Source organism: Colius striatus, chromosome Z, assembly GCF_028858725.1.
Source record: "Colius striatus isolate bColStr4 chromosome Z, bColStr4.1.hap1, whole genome shotgun sequence".
In the NCBI taxonomy this organism is placed as follows: domain Eukaryota; kingdom Metazoa; phylum Chordata; class Aves; order Coliiformes; family Coliidae; genus Colius; species Colius striatus.
Genome location: NC_084790.1, coordinates 33,133,627 through 33,151,783, shown reverse-complemented (window position 1 = coordinate 33,151,783; position 18,157 = coordinate 33,133,627). Strand labels below are relative to the sequence as shown.

The following is an 18,157-nucleotide window of genomic DNA, read 5'->3' as shown; positions in this document are numbered from 1 at the left end:
CCCCTGTAGCCCCACCCCCTCCCCGCTACCAAAAAAACCTGGCCCAGGCAAAACCACTACAACATTTTAAACATTAATTACAAATTCATTTTAGAAGCCCCTGTGAATGCTGAGTGAGATTAGAGAGACAAGGAATCATAACAGAGATTTTCTGAATCGGCTTATTCCACGTTCGACCACCTTGGCAGACAAAGCTCCTACTCAGTAGATAAGCAGCAGTTAAGAGTAAGTCTTTTCTTCTCTTGCTCTCCAAGTCTCTAGTCCACCAGCCTGGTGGGAGAAAGTATCTGCAGGAGTCAGTAAGGACAAGGACAGTTCAAGAATAGCCAAGCAGCCTCTGCACAACAGGACTTTGCATATGAAGCCAGCACTGAATACATGACAGAAAAGAATATACCAATAGAATATCAAAACCTTTAACTACTCAGTACCCCGTATTGTATTTCTAGCTTAAGATGGGCAGCTGGAGTGACAGCAGAAGACTTCACAGAACTGCTTACCTGCAGAAGGCTGTGTCCTCAGTCTGCTGAGTGACAAGTGAGATATAAGCTCCTTAACAAGCTTGCTGTTCCAGTTTCCTAGAGCTTCTATCTTGTGTGATAAATTGGATATGGAAGCAGGTTTTAAATTAAAGCTCTCAAGACCCTTAAGAAAGCTTATAGAGACAAGGACAGCCTCTCAAAGAGAAGAGGCACTGGTGGCTGGTCAATCACGAACAAGGTGAAGTCACTATCAATGAAGAGAAATGTTTGCTCATACTCAGTTAAAACTGTCATACTCAAACACACCTGTCAAAAGTGATTAGGAGACCTTAATTCACCCAAAGTCAACACATTTTGCTGTTTAACAGATCTTTAATAATGAGGGAAGTGACATCTCGGTGCACAACAGCACAGATACTACAGTTTTGGAGGCTCTCCTATGTCTGACACAGAAAGGAAACATGAGGAAGAACATGCAATCAAACAATGATCAGCTCTAGATACATCATTACATTTGGTCAAAAAAACAAAACCCAAAACATTGAAACAATCCAATTACTGCAATACAGCTTCTCTGAGTAAGGTTAAGATACTGCATTTGTAGTGTTTCCATTGTGTGTTCCTTCAGCGAACCAGAGGAGCCTGCTTGAGTGAGATGAGGACTGAACGCATGCGGGATACATCTTTTGCCTGCTTACTAGACTTGGGATTAAAGTCACAGAGCTGAGCCACACGTTCCCACTCAGTGCCTGGAAAAATGTCTTCTGCATCATTCACAAAGGCTTCTTCAGCTGCCCTAAAAGCAATGCAATGCACCTTGTGTTAATGCCCCACATATAAGGCACACCCTCCCTCTTAACAGGATGCAGTTTCTTTCAGCTTGGTTCATAAGAAATGTGACCTGACAGCTGCTTGTGAACATTATGGCTACTTAAGCTCCCACTGCCCCAGTCCTGGAGATGAAAATAGGTTGCAGTAATATGCTATGCACAAGCAGTGCAGAGGATTTCTGTGTAAAATGTTGGAATACAGGTGTTTGGTTTTAAAAATAGTTATTAAATTTTGCCTAAGGAGTCCACCACACAAACTGTTAGGAAGTAAGGTACTCCTATGTAGGCAGTTTATTTATGGAGAAATGCCCCAAGTCTTAACTAGTTAAGCCTCTGCCACTTGATGGCTTATACTGGACACTTGCCAACTGTAAATATAAAACTCTGTGCAATCACAGATTTCATTTGGGGATTTAAGTTAGCCCCACAGCCTACAGGCCATCTGCTAATGATTCCCAATGCTTTAGTGAAGTAGCATGAAACAAAAAGGAATTTAAATCACAAATCCTATGCTTTTTGGTGCTATAGACTAAAGCATATCTTGGCAGATGGGATGATTCATTTGAGGTCAACTCATAGTATAAATACATTTCCACTGCTTTCACTCCAAGATGACTAAGAAGGCTTTGTACATTATGTATACATTAGGGCCAGTCACTTCCCAGCTATACCCTTTTGGCATTACTATGCTGCCAACAACATTCAGTGCAATGATAAACTACATGCTGGAGTGTTACATGAACTGTGAGGCCCTAAGTGCCTGAATGCAAGAGCAGTAAACATCAAGAGATCAAAACATCAAGAGATCAAACCAAATCCATCTACTCCAACAAGCAGTACAGAAAAAGCAGTGAAGATGACTCTTCCATGAGGGTTCAGCACTGTTCACAGGGATAAGGTTACAGACACCACTGAAGACAAGGGTCACTACAACACTGCTACTTTGTGACATGACACTTTTAAGGGGCAGTGAAGATTTTTTTACTTAACTGTTCTAGGCTGTAGCAAGGATGATTTATGTTTGTGCTTAAAGGTGAAGAGAAGAAAAGAAACGAGAGAAAGTTTAAGTCAGATATAGAAAATGAGAATGAGTTTAATGCAGATGATCAGCTGGCTGAACATGCAATAGTAACTTAGCCTACATCCAGGAAGCAGGCTACCAATATTATTCTGCAGCACATACATTGTACATTTGCATTGAATATATGAAAATAAGAATTTTATTTAAAACCGAAAATCTATCAAAATCAACTCCAGGAGACTTCAGAAAAGTCAAACACCACCTGTAAATCCATCATTTCACAGTATGGGTTCACATCCACCTACAGATAGGTAATGAGTTCCACACTGGACCTTCAATATTAATGCAATCAAAGCCACATCATGGCTCATCAATACACCTTCTAAAAGTGTCACCTTACAATCTGTGAAATGTCCATCCTTCAATTCAAATCTAACAGAAGGAAATAAAATAATGAACAAGCTCATGAGTATTGCTATTCTTCACCCCAAGGCTTGAAATCATGACTATATTGATCCATCAGGCTGGCAAAATGCTTATACAGAACTGCAGCTAAATCTTCTCTCAGCAGCTAATGCTGCTAATGTTTCAATACCAGCTTCTTGTACTTTTCATCTGTTCTCCAACAATATCCTATTTCTCTCAGCACACACCTCTTCTACCCTGACTTATGGTAGATGATTCTTTTACCTTCCCTGGCTTGCAAACCTTCATATGCAAGCATTGCTTGAATGTTTTTCAGATTATGAAGGCAAATGAGCACAGACTTAGAGCTCAATGTTTGTTACAGAGAGGAGCTGAACACTCTGTTTGTCTGTGAAATGACTAGGACTAAACATAGCACCCATGTGAGACTGGAGACACTAAATGACAAACTCGGAAAAGCATCTTGCTAAGCCATGTTCACTGTCCTAGAAAAAATGTTACATCTGAAGACTACTGTCTGCCAAAATTTCAGTGCTATCTACTTAATCTGAAAGTGCTGGGAGTTGCACAGTGTATGGGATCCTTAAAGAACAACTGTTCTTAATACTGCAGAGCACAGTCAGTCCAGAAAGTAACAGCTATTTACTTATATTAGTTTATACTGCCCTGAAATATTTTGAAATCACCTTCAGACATGCAGCACTATTTCCAGTCATCCTCATTATCTAGTTGACTAGCAAACAGAATTAGTAGTTAAGCAACATACACATAACCAATCACATCAGCGAAGGGTTGTTTGTAGAAAGCTTCATCTGCCACCCTAGGTAGCAAGTCATCCAATAGGCAGGCAAGCAGACAGAAGAAAAGAGATAAGGATGAGAAGTGCAGAACACAGATGAAAGCAGTTTTAACAAGCATATTAACCTTGTGTCGCCTAGACTTAACTGTAACAACAAGGTAGCTACCACACAGAATATATAAATTAAAAGCCATTGACACAAAAGCTCTACTACATCTAGAAGTTCTGACCAGCTGGTTGAGGACTAGAATCCCAGTGTCAGCATCAGTCTACTTCCAGTGGACAGAAACTACCATTAGGAGAAGCTGATAAGAATGCCAAATGCTCCTTTTGCTCAACATTTTTTAAGTGGATCCTGCTTGAGAACGCATACCCTGCACTCAAATACTGGCCACAACAAAGCTATGAGGGTATCACTAGGTCTGTTCTCCAACCAGAAGAGTGACAATCCTGTTTACCTTTCTTGGCCCAACAAAAACACTCTACCACAGTGAATGGAAATATGAAATCCATAATTCTGCAGTAAGTGTGGGCCTCCTTTCTCCCTTTAGTAAGGACTAAGTAGACTCTACTTACTCAAGACAAACCTACCACCAATTTCTATAGGAAGAAATGTTTTAAAAATAAAAATAACCTAACCCAAATGTTAGTCTTGAAGTCTGTGGGCTCACAACGTATAAAGCAGCCCTAATGATTACCTGGACAGAAAGTCACTGGCAATCCTAGGTTGCAAGCAGAGATCACATTTACCGTTTGTAGCTTAAAGTCAAAATTACACTTTCTTAAAGGTTCCCTGTGGAAGAGCTTACAAGACTAGCTGATAAGCCATTAGTTTCTGCCCCTGGGCCCATAATTAGACAACTCAAACACAACACAGATCAAATCAGCATTTAGTTCTTCACTAGCAGAAATGAGTTAGGTTCTCAAACACTTCCAAAAGGAACAGTCAAAGGTTTTAACATATCTAATGAAACAGCTTGTATCAAAGACTAACTAGAAGGCAACTTCCATGTGTTCTAAAGATATCAAGATTGCTAGTCCCAAAGGTAGGTAATTACAGTCACTGAAGACCTGTGCAGCTAGGAGCATACAAAGAAGTACCTACTAAAAACCTTTCTGTCATGTTCAAACTTCATGTCTTAAGGAATCTTCAGTAATTCCGTTTTGTTATATTAATGCTTTTGCTTGCTATTCTTGGACATTTAAAGTAGACTGTAAGAAAACTTTAAAAGATAATCTACCACTGGGGACCCACTTCTTAGTAGGACAGGCTACTTTAACAACCTGAAGGACTAGTGCCTTAGGACATACTAAAAGTGTCTAACCTCCCTCCCTCTTCACTTTCATATCCAATATCGTAACTCTTCACGTAGACGGAGAAACCTTACCTGTTACTAGCTTTGGTTTTCTGGAGTTTTTCATCTTGCCTTGCATACCACTCCTCCAACTCCTTTATTGCTTTCTCTTTCCATTCTGCTTCCTGCTTTCGTGAGTTTGCATCTGAAGATTTAATAATTGATTTGTCAGTCACATTTGTTCCAGCTGCATCTTGTTTCAGCTGATGCCTCAGGGTACACTCTAGCAAACAGTTGCTCTAGCAAACAGTCTACTCAGATAAGGGTTAGGAGATTTCCTGATGAAGCCATAATGCTAACTACTGTGATTGTTCAGAGGATTAGCTGAACAAAAGGCCTGTGACAGTCCACTTCAGTTTAGGAGAGGCTTCTGTAGACTAATTCAGATTTAAGTGTGCTGCTATGTTATTGTTAGAACAAAGCTCAGTGAAACCTCTGTGCTTAGACAAAGTGATGGAGCCTGGCATTCAAAATGCTTTTACACACAGCCTACAGTTCAGGATAAGATCATTTGCTGTAACTAGACCCAAAGAGGAGCAAGTGGTTCAGCTCTATCCAGAACCACATTGTACAGAAGGCTCTGTCCTAACAATTTCAAGCAATGTCTCTTCCCTAATGAAAAGGGAAAGTATACCAGTTTGTAGGCTCTTAGGAGCTGTTCACAGGTAGGAATCTGCTACATTTGATGATAGCTGTATTTCATGTAGTTACTAATCTAATGTTTATGTTAAATAAAGGACTAAGATCTGTATAACAACAGATGGCCTCAGCAATTACAAAATGAGCAATCTTTATTCTTTGAAAAAAGTACTGATAGCTGCAGCATTTATGCACTTTTTTCTACTGCTAAAAGTTGTTAATTTTATGTCAGTGTATTTGTCAATAAAGAGTTAGCCACATACTCCTAAAGTTCAGAGAGCCACTCGCTTGCTGACTCCTATACCACTATTAAGCCTACTTTCTGCAAGACTCATCCAGACTTGCAGACTTGCAAACTCAAGAAGTATATTAGATTCCCAAGAGCCAGAAGCCATGGTTGAGAATTCTGCTGCTTAAGAAGTTGTCACTAAGTTACTCATAAGCAGGAATACTAATACAACAAACATTCCTCCTTACCAAGTTGCTCCAGGCGCTGCTTTTGCTCCTCTCTCCATTTACGAATACTCTCTGGTTCTGACTGCAGTCGATCTACTTGGGATATAGCAGTATAGGAGTCTGTTGGACCATTACTCTCCTTAAAGGGAAAAAAATAGTAATGTCATTTGACAATCACATGACAACCAAGTATTTCAGATAACTCCCTGCAAGCTACATAAGATTAGACTCTATTTGAACTAAGCACATAACCACTTTCACCTGACATTATACTGCATTTTCACCATTAATATAAAAAAAGGTCTTGCACAAATTACAGCAGGATTGAAGCAAACAGGACTGCTTCTAGCCATTGGGATCAAATGCAAATTCAAGTTGACTCAGAAGTCAAATCATGCCAAGGCTCTATGCCTGATGAAAGCAGAAGACAATATTGAGCAACTCACTATGCAGTTGTAGGCCTAGAGATCCTTCAGTTCATTTCAACTTAAATATTTGTTGTGAAAGTAGTTTCTCTAATAGTTTTGTGCACAGAAGTTCAAAGTATTCTCTGTAACTTATTGTCTACTTCAGAAAAAATTACAAACTAATACTAAAAGCTAACATTCTTTAAAGACATCACAGAGGCAGGTACAAGAGGCATTTCAACATGTAAGCATCAAAACACTGTAAGTATTAGCATATTTTTTTACTATACAACAGATCAAAGAGTTACAATGAGTAAAGCTATCACAAATAAACCAGACTCACAAAGTTAACAAATATTGTGCTGCTTTTCACAGGGGATGCTCCAAGTCAAGCAAATTTTACTGCTCTACTCTACTCTTAACAGACCTAAGAAACACCACTCCTGACAGTACCAGACAGATTTGTGACAGATTTGGCTGTGCTTTGCCTCTCTTTTGGCCTCCCATAGCCCTCAATGAAGGAACAATGCAAAGTGAAGGAAACAGTACCAGGCTTCACATTCAATCCAAAGCAAAATAAACTGGCCAGTTGCAAGCCAAACTAGTCAGAGGCAGCTAAAACAAAAGTTCAAGGCTATTCTTCCTCATTGAGAAAAAGTGCTATAAACCAAAGCAGCTTGTCACTGGGAATTGCAAACACAAAATCAAGACATTTAATCTACGCTCTGTTGTATCAGGAAGCACAGAGGGCCAGTAAAATAGTTTTCCCATCAATCTCACAGTAATTGTAGTAGCAGTGACAGTAGTACCAGGGAAAGCTGTTTGCATCTCTGCAGTTCAATGTTCACTTAATGGTGAAATAGCTCATAAGGAGCTTCCCAAACATTTGTTTATTCAGGGTTGTATCACAAAAGTCTGCTATCAAAAAACGACAATGCCTTAGACAAACCAATGTGAAATTCAGTTACAACATAATGATTGTCTTAGCATGCCTCATTCCTCTCTGACACTTAAAAAGCAATACCTCCTTTTGTTATTACCAAAGACCTAGTGCTTTTCACCCTACACAAAAACCACAGGCTACAGGCTATTAAGGGGGGATCTGATTAACACTTGAAAGTATTTAAAAGATGTATGTCAAGATGGGGTGGCACTTTTTTCTGTTGTCTTCAGTGACAGGACAAGGGGTAATGAGCATAAGTTAGAACACAAAAGGTTTCACCTAAAGATAAGGAAAAACTTTTTTACAGTGAGGGTGAGGAAGCCCTGGCACAGGCTGCCCAGGGAGGTTGTGGAGTCTACTTCTCTGGAGGTTTTCAAAATCTGCCTAGACAAGGCCCTGTGCAACTTGAACTAGCTGGACCAGCAGCTAACTTACAACTTAATGTCACTCAGTAGCCTGTGATGTTTTCAGTCATCTCCTTGTAAGACTAATCTTGACAACCAGGATGCAGGAATTACCCTTAAAGAACAAGCAATTTAGAACACTTTTTTAAGCTAGGTAGTCGGAGCATGCTTTCAGCTCACTACCCAGGCGCAAGTCAATGTTAAGTCATATCACAGTATATGTTAGTCTGTTTACAATGGTTACGTCCTATTAAGCTGTAATTCAAAATGGACTACTGTTTTCAGTTGCCATTAAGTTCAGGATTAAAACCATTTTTGAGATGAGCTATCACAACAGAAGCTCCTCTTCAGAGATGACATAAAAGTACCTTAGACAAGAAGGAAGTATTTGTCTAGATTGAAGGAAATTTCTCAGAGTAGAATGGCACATTCCAAGTACAGAACACTTCCATCTTACCTGATAAGCATCTCCATTGACCACTCCATCAACAGCTCCTGTAAAGAAGTGACTATAGTTTAGCCATTTGAGAAAAAAAACCCACCAAATTTATTGATTCCAGTAACTTGAATGGAAAGCTTTACTAATGTGGGAGTTACACAAATCACTGTTATGTGATACTTTGCAATCTCTCTTCCTTTATCTTCCTTATTCCTATTGGCACAAGAAACAAAGTGAGCTTTTTTTCTGCAAAACAAATAATACAAGGTGATTTCTTCATCATGAAATCATCCTTCAGGCTATAGAAACAATAGAGCTGATAATGCTGAAAAGCTGCTATAGATGATGTTGTAAAGTTACTCCCAGTTTCTCCTCCCTCTTAGACACTGACTACTAGGCAACTGTTCAGAAGTTAAGAAGTCACTGTTTTAGACTCCACCTGGAAGACGAACAATCCTGCAGTCAACATTTAGTAATTCTTATCCTTATCCTATTGATTACCTCCTAATTCCTTATCAGCTCAAAAGATATAGCTAACATTCCTAGAAAAGTCACCTTTCTGCTATCTTTGGTAGCATGAAATTATTTGTTTAATAACTTTCTACACAGATGCAGCATTATTCTCTCTGATGCAACACTGGCACTGGAACAGCTAGGAATCTTTGCCACAGAACCTTAAAATTTCATCTTATTAAAACACAGCCATAGCAAATGTATGGCAGTTGTGAGACAAATGTTTTGAGTTTGTGAAACTTGAAAACTCCAGACTATGCAAAACACCAAGATTTTCAAGACCTGCCAAATCTCAGCAAGGTATCTCTCAGGAACAGTGCTATGGAACATCTGCCTCTGTGATAAGTCATGTTGCTACTTTTTTCTCACCCATAATGCTACATGCATAAACTTAACACCCGTGTTTCCACCATGTTAATATACCAAGTAAAAGAAGAGACTGTACCAAAGTCACTCAATACTAAGCAGAAATCAAATTATTTTGCATCACCTCAAATAAGCTAGCTAACTCACTTAACACTTCTAGTTATTTGTAGTTATGTACGCCCATTTCACAGTAGTAGTGTTAACTGCACTCACAAGCTCTTCACTTGCCTGGGAACTAGGCAAGTATTATTAAGTGCTTAAATCTGAGACCAGAATAGCTATCATTAATGTTATGTTGTGGTTTAGGCCCATCTAGGAACAAAGGACCATAATAAGCCATAAGTATCAAGGACCTCTGCAATGCCCTGAGGACAGGGAAGGCTCACCACTGACAGTCCTGGGCAAAACAAGCAAGACTACAGGATTTGGGGAAGAAAACAAAAATTTCATCTCCCACCAATCAAACACATAACAAACAGAAAACACCACAGAGTGACAATATGAGAAAAGCCCTTTAAGACCATCTTTCCACCACTCCTCCCCTCTTCCCGGGCTCAGGCACCGGATCCTAGTGTCTTTACCTGCTCCCACTCTGAGCAGAGAAAGAGTCAGGGAACCGGGATTTCAATTTTTCTGATGGTTCCTGCCACTTGTTTCTCCTCAAGGCAGACAGGCACCTCCCAAGGTCTCCTCACAGGCCAGGCAGCCCTGCATGGGCCACTCTGATGTGTTCATCCCAAGGGCTATGGCTCCTCTCCACCTCCTGTGTGGGGCTGCTCTGCGGCCCACAGGCTCTCCAGAATGGCCTGTGCCATGGCCACCTCCTCACACAGTCTCTTGCCCGTCTGGGCGCACTCACCCAGAGCTGCTGGTGGCTCTCGGTCCTGCCATTTGCCCTCCGTGGGTTGCAGGGCACGGCCTGTGTTCTCACCATGGCTTGCAGAGGGGTCTCTGGTCTGTCACTCCTCCTTCTTTCCTCCTTCTCTGATTGTGGGGTCCACATGGTTGCCTCCATCTTGTACCACTCCTACACCTTCTCTTCCAGCTCAGATTTTACTTCTTGATCACAGAGGCACCTGACTGGCTCTGCCAGGCTGGAGGTTGGGTCCATCTCAGAGTTGGGGAACATTTTCAGAATTGCTTATGGGGACCAGTACTGCAGCCCTCTTCCTCTGTCACCAAGAAAAAGCAGCTCCCACACAAACCCATGATAATGTATTAGGTAAAACACTGTAAAATCATCAGTTCAAATCTAGTAAAGTTGGAAGACATTAGTCTCCAAGAACATAGTTACTAACTGCAGTAGGGAAAGACTCAAGCTAACAATAACTATTTTTTCTGAGAACATGGTATTTTACAACTAGACTCCTATATCTGAAAGGTGATTGCTTCTTTGTCCAATTGCTACTCATCTGTAAGTTACTGAAGCCAAAAATAACTGGTTTGAGAAGCACATACAGGCAAGAGCATCTCTCTGCTTCACAGCAGCTAACCTGTGCATCATTTGACATCAATCTGGAAGTTCCAAAGAAGCAGATTTGTAGAGAAAATATGCTGACTTGGGCAGATAACTACAACAAACAGTTCTGCTGAACAGGTTCATGAAGACTAAAGCCCACAAAGAAAACATACTTACATTTCACTGTCCTTCAATTTAACTCCATATCCACTGCAGACACATGCTGCAGCTATTCACCTGGTTTTGACTAGGCTGGAATTAAAGCAAAGCCAGAGCCTTTCACTCATTGATATTTACAGCTTGAATAAGACAGCTGCCCACTCTGCCTACCTTTGATGAGCAGAAAGCAATTCAGATGTTCAATCAAACTGAAGATATAGATTCATTGCTACAATACCCAAGAGAGGCCAGCCTTTGATTGTATGTAGTTTTCTTCTTCAGAAGGAAAGCAGTTGTTTCATGAGACTTCAGAAGCACTGACTTACCAGGTAGGTGAGAGGTCTAAGAAGGCTTGAAGGTTCTTCCAAGAACTGTGATAATATGCTCAAATTTTCTTGTTACACAAAAACTACTCACTAAGATCTGAGTACTCAAGCTAGTAGTCTCCAGAGGTAAAAGGAACAGAGCTATTGCACAGAGCTATTTCCAAAGTGCACCCAGGTCAGAAGCATTAAAAATATTAAAACAAACTTCCCATCTGTTTTGAGCTCCCTACAATTTCTGATCAAGATACAGAGTCAGCACGCTGACTGAGAATATGGCAAACAGAAGAGGAAACGGCACTGTACCAGCATGTTAACATATGCCGATACAAGTATGCTAACTGAAACAAGACCAATAGTCTTTCTCTCATTTCAGCTCTCCAGTCTCAATGTATGTATAATTCAGAATTAACTCTAGAAAAAACTATCTGCTTGCTAGCCTTCATATCAGTGATAGTTGTGTATTAGTATTCTTTGTCCACAGAAACTTGTCACTTTGTACCTGATTTCCCACATAAAAAGCCTAAGCGCTGTTACTGCTACCACTATATTTTCATTGGCCACAAATTAGAGCTCTCTGCTGGCTTCAGAGTCCCTCCAGTTCTAACACAGTATGGCTTACTGAACCCCCTGAAGTTAACGTCCCACAGTTTGAAATATCCTCCTTAGTAATAATCCATCTTCTTTTGTGTTTGCTTTTGAACTCAAGGTAAAGATTTCTAAGGATACTGTTGCAGAGATCATGTTCAAATATCTACAGTTTCGTAACACGTGCTGACAATAGGTTAATAATGAACTTCCACCCAGCAAACCAGATATTTTTAGAGTCTGGAAGGGTTTGGAGAGCATAAGCCATACCAGTTACCTTGCAATCACAGGAGAGAAACAACAGCCAAGATTGCCAGAAACAGCTTAGAATCGGTGCCCTCCACATGTACTACAGTTTCAAAAAGAAAGGGCTGGGTAGCTTGAAGATTTTTGACATCTTGAGGTGGTATTTTTGTCACTTCAGTCCTACAAGTCAATATACGGTTTCAGAGGTTTATCACAATAATGAACAACTACTCTGAAGACAACTACTTGCATTAATACCAGACTCAATACTACTTGGCATAAAAGGATATTTGCTTAGCCTCTCTGAAGTCTTAATGAAAAGACAATGGCTATCAGCAAGGTAGCTCTTCTAACACAATTCCAACCATTTCCTAATACAGGGATTATGTTCTCCTGAGGTCTTCCTATACAGCTATGTTTTGGACAATATTCTTACGCAGGAGACATGAACTTCAACGTGACCATAGATAAAAGCATTTTTTTTTTATGAGCTACATTCAGCACTTCTTTTAAACAATAAGTACTCTACCTCTTCATTGCTACTTTGAATGAACTAGTAGCTATAGTCAGAGCTACACAAGAACATAACCAAGTTTAACGTATTTTGGTATAAGGTTACAGAACTTCACCACTCAAGGTCTAGCTTCCCATTCTTTTTCTTTTGGTTACAGATCATACTTGCTATTCACCTACCTCTCTCATCCATAAATAGATAAGAAAGAAGAATCTTCAAAGTTGTTTAGATAGCTACACAAGAAATTGAGGAAGAAAGTTTTTCTATCCATAAATAATTATCATGCCTTCATGCCAAATCTAGGCAAGTAAGTCAGGGACAGTGCTGCCTTCCTGTGTTCTAGCCCTAACCTACTGTCATACCAAAACCACCATTTTCAATATAATCACTAGACTAGTACTAGACCACACCTTCCTCTCTCTGCAATGATGGTGTGCCACAAGAGCTTCTGTAATTTCCCAACAGATGTAGCATTCTCTTGTAAACAGAAAAATATTATTTTTCTGCCCTGAGTATCACAGTAATGCATTATCACCACAAGACAGCATATGTAAATTAAACACACACCCTCCCTTTATTATATCTCTCAGTGCTCTGAAGCGTGAAGGTACCGATTGCATAGCAAAACCCAGAACAGTGTCATATGCAGTTCTTCAACAATTAAGAAGAAACATAAATCATCAAACAAGTAACTCATTCTGTCTGTTTTGTTAATACAGACACAAGAGGAAACAACTGTTTCATATTCAGTCACTGAAAGGCTAATAAACGTGGTTTGTGGGCAAACCATCCAATGCAATTAAGTTTCTTAAGCTCACAAGCCTCTTCAGAAGATGAAGAAACATCATTCGTTCAAGTTCGAACAAAAATGACAGAGCTTTAAACCATGAAGGCAACGTTTGAGATTAAATAGCCTACACTAAATGTGTGACTATTTCCATGGCTGTTAACACAGAAAATTCCTTGGTTTTAATGCAATTCTCTCTAACAAGCTAATTGACAAACTGTCACAAGGGTTTTATATTGGCAAACAGATCCTAGAAGTCACACACTTCAGCCTGAACCTTCTCCCTTGCTCAGAGAGGATCAGTTTCCCGGATATTGACATTAACAGTTCATGGAGCTCATTACTGCCCATGTATTTGTCTCATCATCTTTTTAAGAGGCTGAAACTTAAAAACTATTGCATGAGACACTTTGTTTCTCACTACATTTGTAGTTAAGATCTTCAGACCTCAGAACTGCCCGAGTTATGACTTTTGGTTCAGTATTTAGAGAGAACTCTTATCCCACAGACCTATAAATAAGGAGTTCGAAAAAGTAACAGTTAAAAAAAGTAAATCCACAAATCCCTGACTACAGTGCTTAAGGATTTGTATGGGCATTTCTATTATTTCAAGAAGGAATTTCCACTAACCTATTTAATTTTATTACAAACCAGTTTAGTAAGCTAGTATGTACTAGAGACTAGAACTATCTGATATTTGCTGAGATATTGATCAGACTGTAAGAAATCTCAAACTCAAATGACAAAAGAAGTCATTAGATCATTTGGCACCATGCCTAAACCAGTACATTTTGCACTGCTTCAGTCCACAGTTTTTAGCACAGAGAGAGTGAGTATAGTCTCCAACAATCAACAAGTGTATGTTATGTTAAAAATGGGACCACCATTTGTTCTGGCTACTTAACAAGTCAAAGGACAAACACAATCCCAGTGCACACAAGCAAGCAAGATAACGCACAGATCACACCTGGAGCTCCTAGATCTTTAGATCATATTATCTTATTCATTATTTTATTACCTTCTTTCTAGAAAAAGTTCTCCAATAACAGTTTTGTGTTCCACAACAAGTGGAACTGTTTCTGCACTATACAGACTATGGAAGTCAAATTATGCCTGATACCAAAACAGGATGGTGTTCTGACAGTGATTATCCTCACATTCTTCAGCAAGTAAATCTTCCACAAACTCTCTTTTTGCAGGACTTATGTAGCCCATATGTTTCTGACTCTATGGGCTGCGTTACCACTATGCATGAAGCAGCAGGTGTCCATTACTCAGTTTCTATGGTTGGGCTTTTTTTCAAGAGATACTATAAATCTGCATCCTTATACCTAACATATGTCATTAATTTTAGAAATCATAAATTTAGAAACTCACAATTAAGACTTAATTACAAAGATGTTCCAACAGTGAACTGGAGAGGATGTTACTCAATTTAGCCTGAAGAAGATAGGCATTTTACTGGAATGACAAAGGAGTATCACAGGAAAGCAAACGTGTTCCTATGGACCGAGTAATAAGTAGAAATTCTTCCAACAGCACTGAAAAAGCAGTTAAGCACAGCATCGTTCTACATTCACAACTCCTCCCTATTTAAGACTTCAGTTAATAACCCTAAACCTTTTGTAATGAAAAGTGTTCATTCTGGGCTGCTTCAGCTACCATTAGAATGAGAACACACTAACCTCTAGTTTACAACGTGCCTGGCCACTCTACCCTGAATGTTCAACAGTATCAGTTTTCTCACATTCAGTACAAAGGTTACTGGGGAACAAAGCTTAATAAAATTAAATATTATCTCGACTGCTAGTATACTTGAAGCCTCTGAAGACAGAGACACGAGTGGCAGAACACAATACAGTGACTTATCCCACTTTCAGTGGATCTTCATTTCAGTCAGGATCCTGGACTACAGATCCCATTTACTCGGCAGTGTTCTTCACAGAATAGACTTCTGCAAGCCGAGCCACCCAGGCCATCTTTAGGCGATATAAACACCACCCCTCTGACAAAGTAGGGAGATAACTTAAAACAAAGCAGAGCACATCCAAGAAGACGAAGATGGCATACCCGCATAGACCAGATACAGTCCCGAGACTATCGTCGGCCAGCCAGCACCGCTCACCAGCGATACATGATCGGGGCAGAAAGCCGAGGCTGGCACCACTCCCTTTTCGGCCGTGGGATCTCTCAGGGAGAAGAAAGCAAGCTGCCTTAGGCAAGCTGCGAAGCCACGTCAGGCCAGGACTCCTCTCCTTCCCGCCCCACTCGCCGGGCACCGCACCTCTCTCACAGGGAGTGGCGGTGAAGCGGGGCCCACTGTCCCTTCGCACTTACCTGCGTCGAGACCCTCCGGACCCTGCAGCGCCGCCGGCACCTCGCCGTTCTCGAGGATGCCGTAGCCCTCATCGTTCTCGATGCCTGCAATCTCGTTCTCCTGCTGCGCCAGGAAAGCGGCGGCAGGATCCTCCTCGGCGCCGCCCAGTGCCCCGTTATCAGCGGCAGCGGCCGCCGGCTGCTGGTGCTGAGCACTGAAGAGCTCCAAGTCGGCCATGGGGGCGAAAATCTGCGGAACCACCGTGGCGCGAGCAGCTGCGGTTTCCGCAGCTGCGCCAGAACTCAGCGCGGAAGAGGAGGTGACTGCCTGTGCCAATGAGAGCCCAGCACCTCCCGGCGATACCGCCAAAACGCGGGGCGATGGCGAGGCGTCTTAGGCTCGAGCCAACCGCTGCACAGCGCGTCTGTGGGAGGTGGATCTCGTATTGCGCCGCTGTGGGCAGGCAGGAACCTTGGCCGTCTAGAGGCTCTCCGTCGAGTCTTAATGGCGCGGCTGGGCGTGCGCTTGCGACACTGCGCCGCCGCGGTAGCACTGGCTGGTGCCGACAGCCTTCTTTTCGGCCTCAGGCCGCCGGCAGCGGCTCACTGTCAGTCGGAGCAGTCCCAGGCTCTCCAGTGTAGGGTAGACAAGATAGCGATGGAGCGTGAATGCCAGTGCCAACACAATGTGGCATCTTTGAGACAAATGTGAACCAGCGGAATAAGTCACTAAAAACATCAGTTATTTTCTGTAGAGGTTGTGTGTGATATTTGTATGTTACCACAGAGTGTAAATTATCATGACTTCAAGTACCATATATTACGTTAACCATATGTAGTGTGTGTGGCCAGGTTTTGGTACTGGAGGGCTACAGGGGTGGTTTCTTTAAACCAAATGCTTCTAGAAGCTTTCCGTGTATCTGACACGGCCAGTGACAGTTAGGTTTGAGATGGACCTGCTGCTAACCAAGGCCAAGCCAGTTAGTGATGGAGGTAATGCCTCTGTGATTAACGTATTTGAGAAGTGGAGGAAGTTGCTGTGCAGACATTAAACTGCAGCAGCAGAAGGGAGTGGGACTGTGAGAATAGTATCTCAGCAGACACCATAGACAGTGCACAACGAGAGGGAAGAGGTGCCCAGGCACTGGAGCAGAGATTCCCCTGCAGCCTGTGGTGCAGCCCATGGTGAGGCAGGGTCTTCCCTTGCAGCCCATGGAGGCCACAAGGGAGCAGAGATCCATTTGCAGACTGTGGAGGACCCCACATTGGAGCAGCTGAATGCTTAAAGGAGCCTGTGACCCTGTGGGATGCCCACACTGGAGGCAGTTCCTGGCAGGACTTGGGAACTTATGGAGACAGGAGGTCACACTGGACCAGGTTTGCTGGCAAGACTTGCGACCCCATGGGGGACCCACACTGGAGCAGTTAATTTCTGAAGGACTGTTTTTCCCCATGGATGAGACCCATGTTGAGGCAGGTCATGAAGTGAAAGGGTGAAACTTCCTCCAATCCTGGCAGGCGAGCACCCCAAAGGAAAACGAGGGACCGGCTTGTTGCAATCACACAAGGCAGGCTTTACTTTGGAGCTCCGGGCCGTCTCATAACTCACGCAGGAGTTAGAGGAGGCGACCCCATACTCGGTAAGCAAGGGATTTATATATGTTGGGGTACAGGCAGTGGAAAATTCCACTCACGGTTACAATTTCCTTTATCTGATTTTCCTTCAACCTGACCATCCTGATAACATGAGGTGGGGGTAATGTTCTTGGTTTTCTGAGGATTGTTTTTCAAGTTCCTCTTCTGAGAAATGTTTTTCTCTTCTTGAAGGTTGCTGATGCAACCTTCAACCAGATTTTTATCACCCTTAGGCCTCAGTTAGCTTTAGCCGACTTAACATAACTTACGCCATGTTTGTTACCTGAATTCTTGTTTTAAGTTTCCTTTTTTTATTTTTCATTCCCCACTCCTTCTTGTTACTAATTCTAATCTTAGAATTGCATAATTATAAGGATGATGGGTTAACTGGGTCATAAGTAAACACACGCTACAATATATTCATCAATTTGCTGATGCGCCACCTCTTCTTGACACTGGATCTTAGATGATCTTCGTCCGCAGGGGTTCATGGGAGGCACTCCATTCTTTCGTGATTATTCCTAAAATACACTTATACGACATAAAAATTAGCCCGAGCATAACAATGATAACAATAGAATTTTGTATTATCGAGGAGACCCATCCTGAGATGTGGAACCCTAGAGAATTAAATATAGCCCCAACCCAATTCTGTTGTGCCTCTTTTTCGATTTCTTTGGTATCAGCTTCTATTTGTTCTAGTTTTGATAGGTCATATTCCACCGCATCGGTCATATTGGGAATATGTATACAACAATGGTCAATTTTCTGGTTTAGATACCCACAAACCCCGTGTTCCTTTAGAAGCATCATATCTAAAGCCATTCGGTTCTGTAATGCCATTTTGCTAGTTGCTTGTAGCTGAATATTCATATCTTTAAATCCTTTTTTAGTTGCCGCAGCTAATCTAGCAGTTTGTCCTAAAAGCTTATTTAACATTTCCCTATTTCTATATGAGGATATTTGAGGAAAAATTGATTCCAGAACCCAACCAAATTTTACAGCGGTACTGGGTTCCTGCCACTTGTCATCAAGAATTTTGTCCTCCGT

At 41.5% G+C, this 18,157-nt stretch overlaps 1 protein-coding gene across 1 annotated transcript; it reads right to left on the bottom strand.

Annotated features, from left to right (window-relative positions):
• Positions 1–834: 834 nt before the first annotated feature.
• On the bottom strand, positions 835–15,815 carry CLTA (clathrin light chain A). The gene is made up of 5 exons (XM_062018563.1): positions 15,494–15,815; positions 8,220–8,257; positions 6,030–6,147; positions 4,947–5,058; positions 835–1,278 (listed from the first exon to the last, which is right to left on the bottom strand). Exons 1-5 carry the CDS (start codon positions 15,708–15,710, stop codon positions 1,107–1,109), a joined length of 657 nt encoding a protein of 218 aa, XP_061874547.1. The 5' UTR covers positions 15,711–15,815; the 3' UTR covers positions 835–1,106.
• Positions 15,816–18,157: the final 2,342 nt, after the last annotated feature.

Excerpts from the sequence above, each read along its gene's own strand:
- CLTA (XM_062018563.1), bottom strand. The coding sequence starts at position 15,710 with ATGGCCGACTTGGAGCTCTTCAGTGCTCAGCACCAGCAGCCGGCGGCC. Across the intron at positions 6,148-8,219 it reads TCAATGGAGATGCTTATCAG|GAGAGTAATGGTCCAACAGA; the intron begins GTAAGATGGAAG and ends TTTCCCTTTAAG. Across the intron at positions 5,059-6,029 it reads GCAGCGCCTGGAGCAACTTG|ATGCAAACTCACGAAAGCAG; the intron begins GTAAGGAGGAAT and ends TTAAATCTTCAG.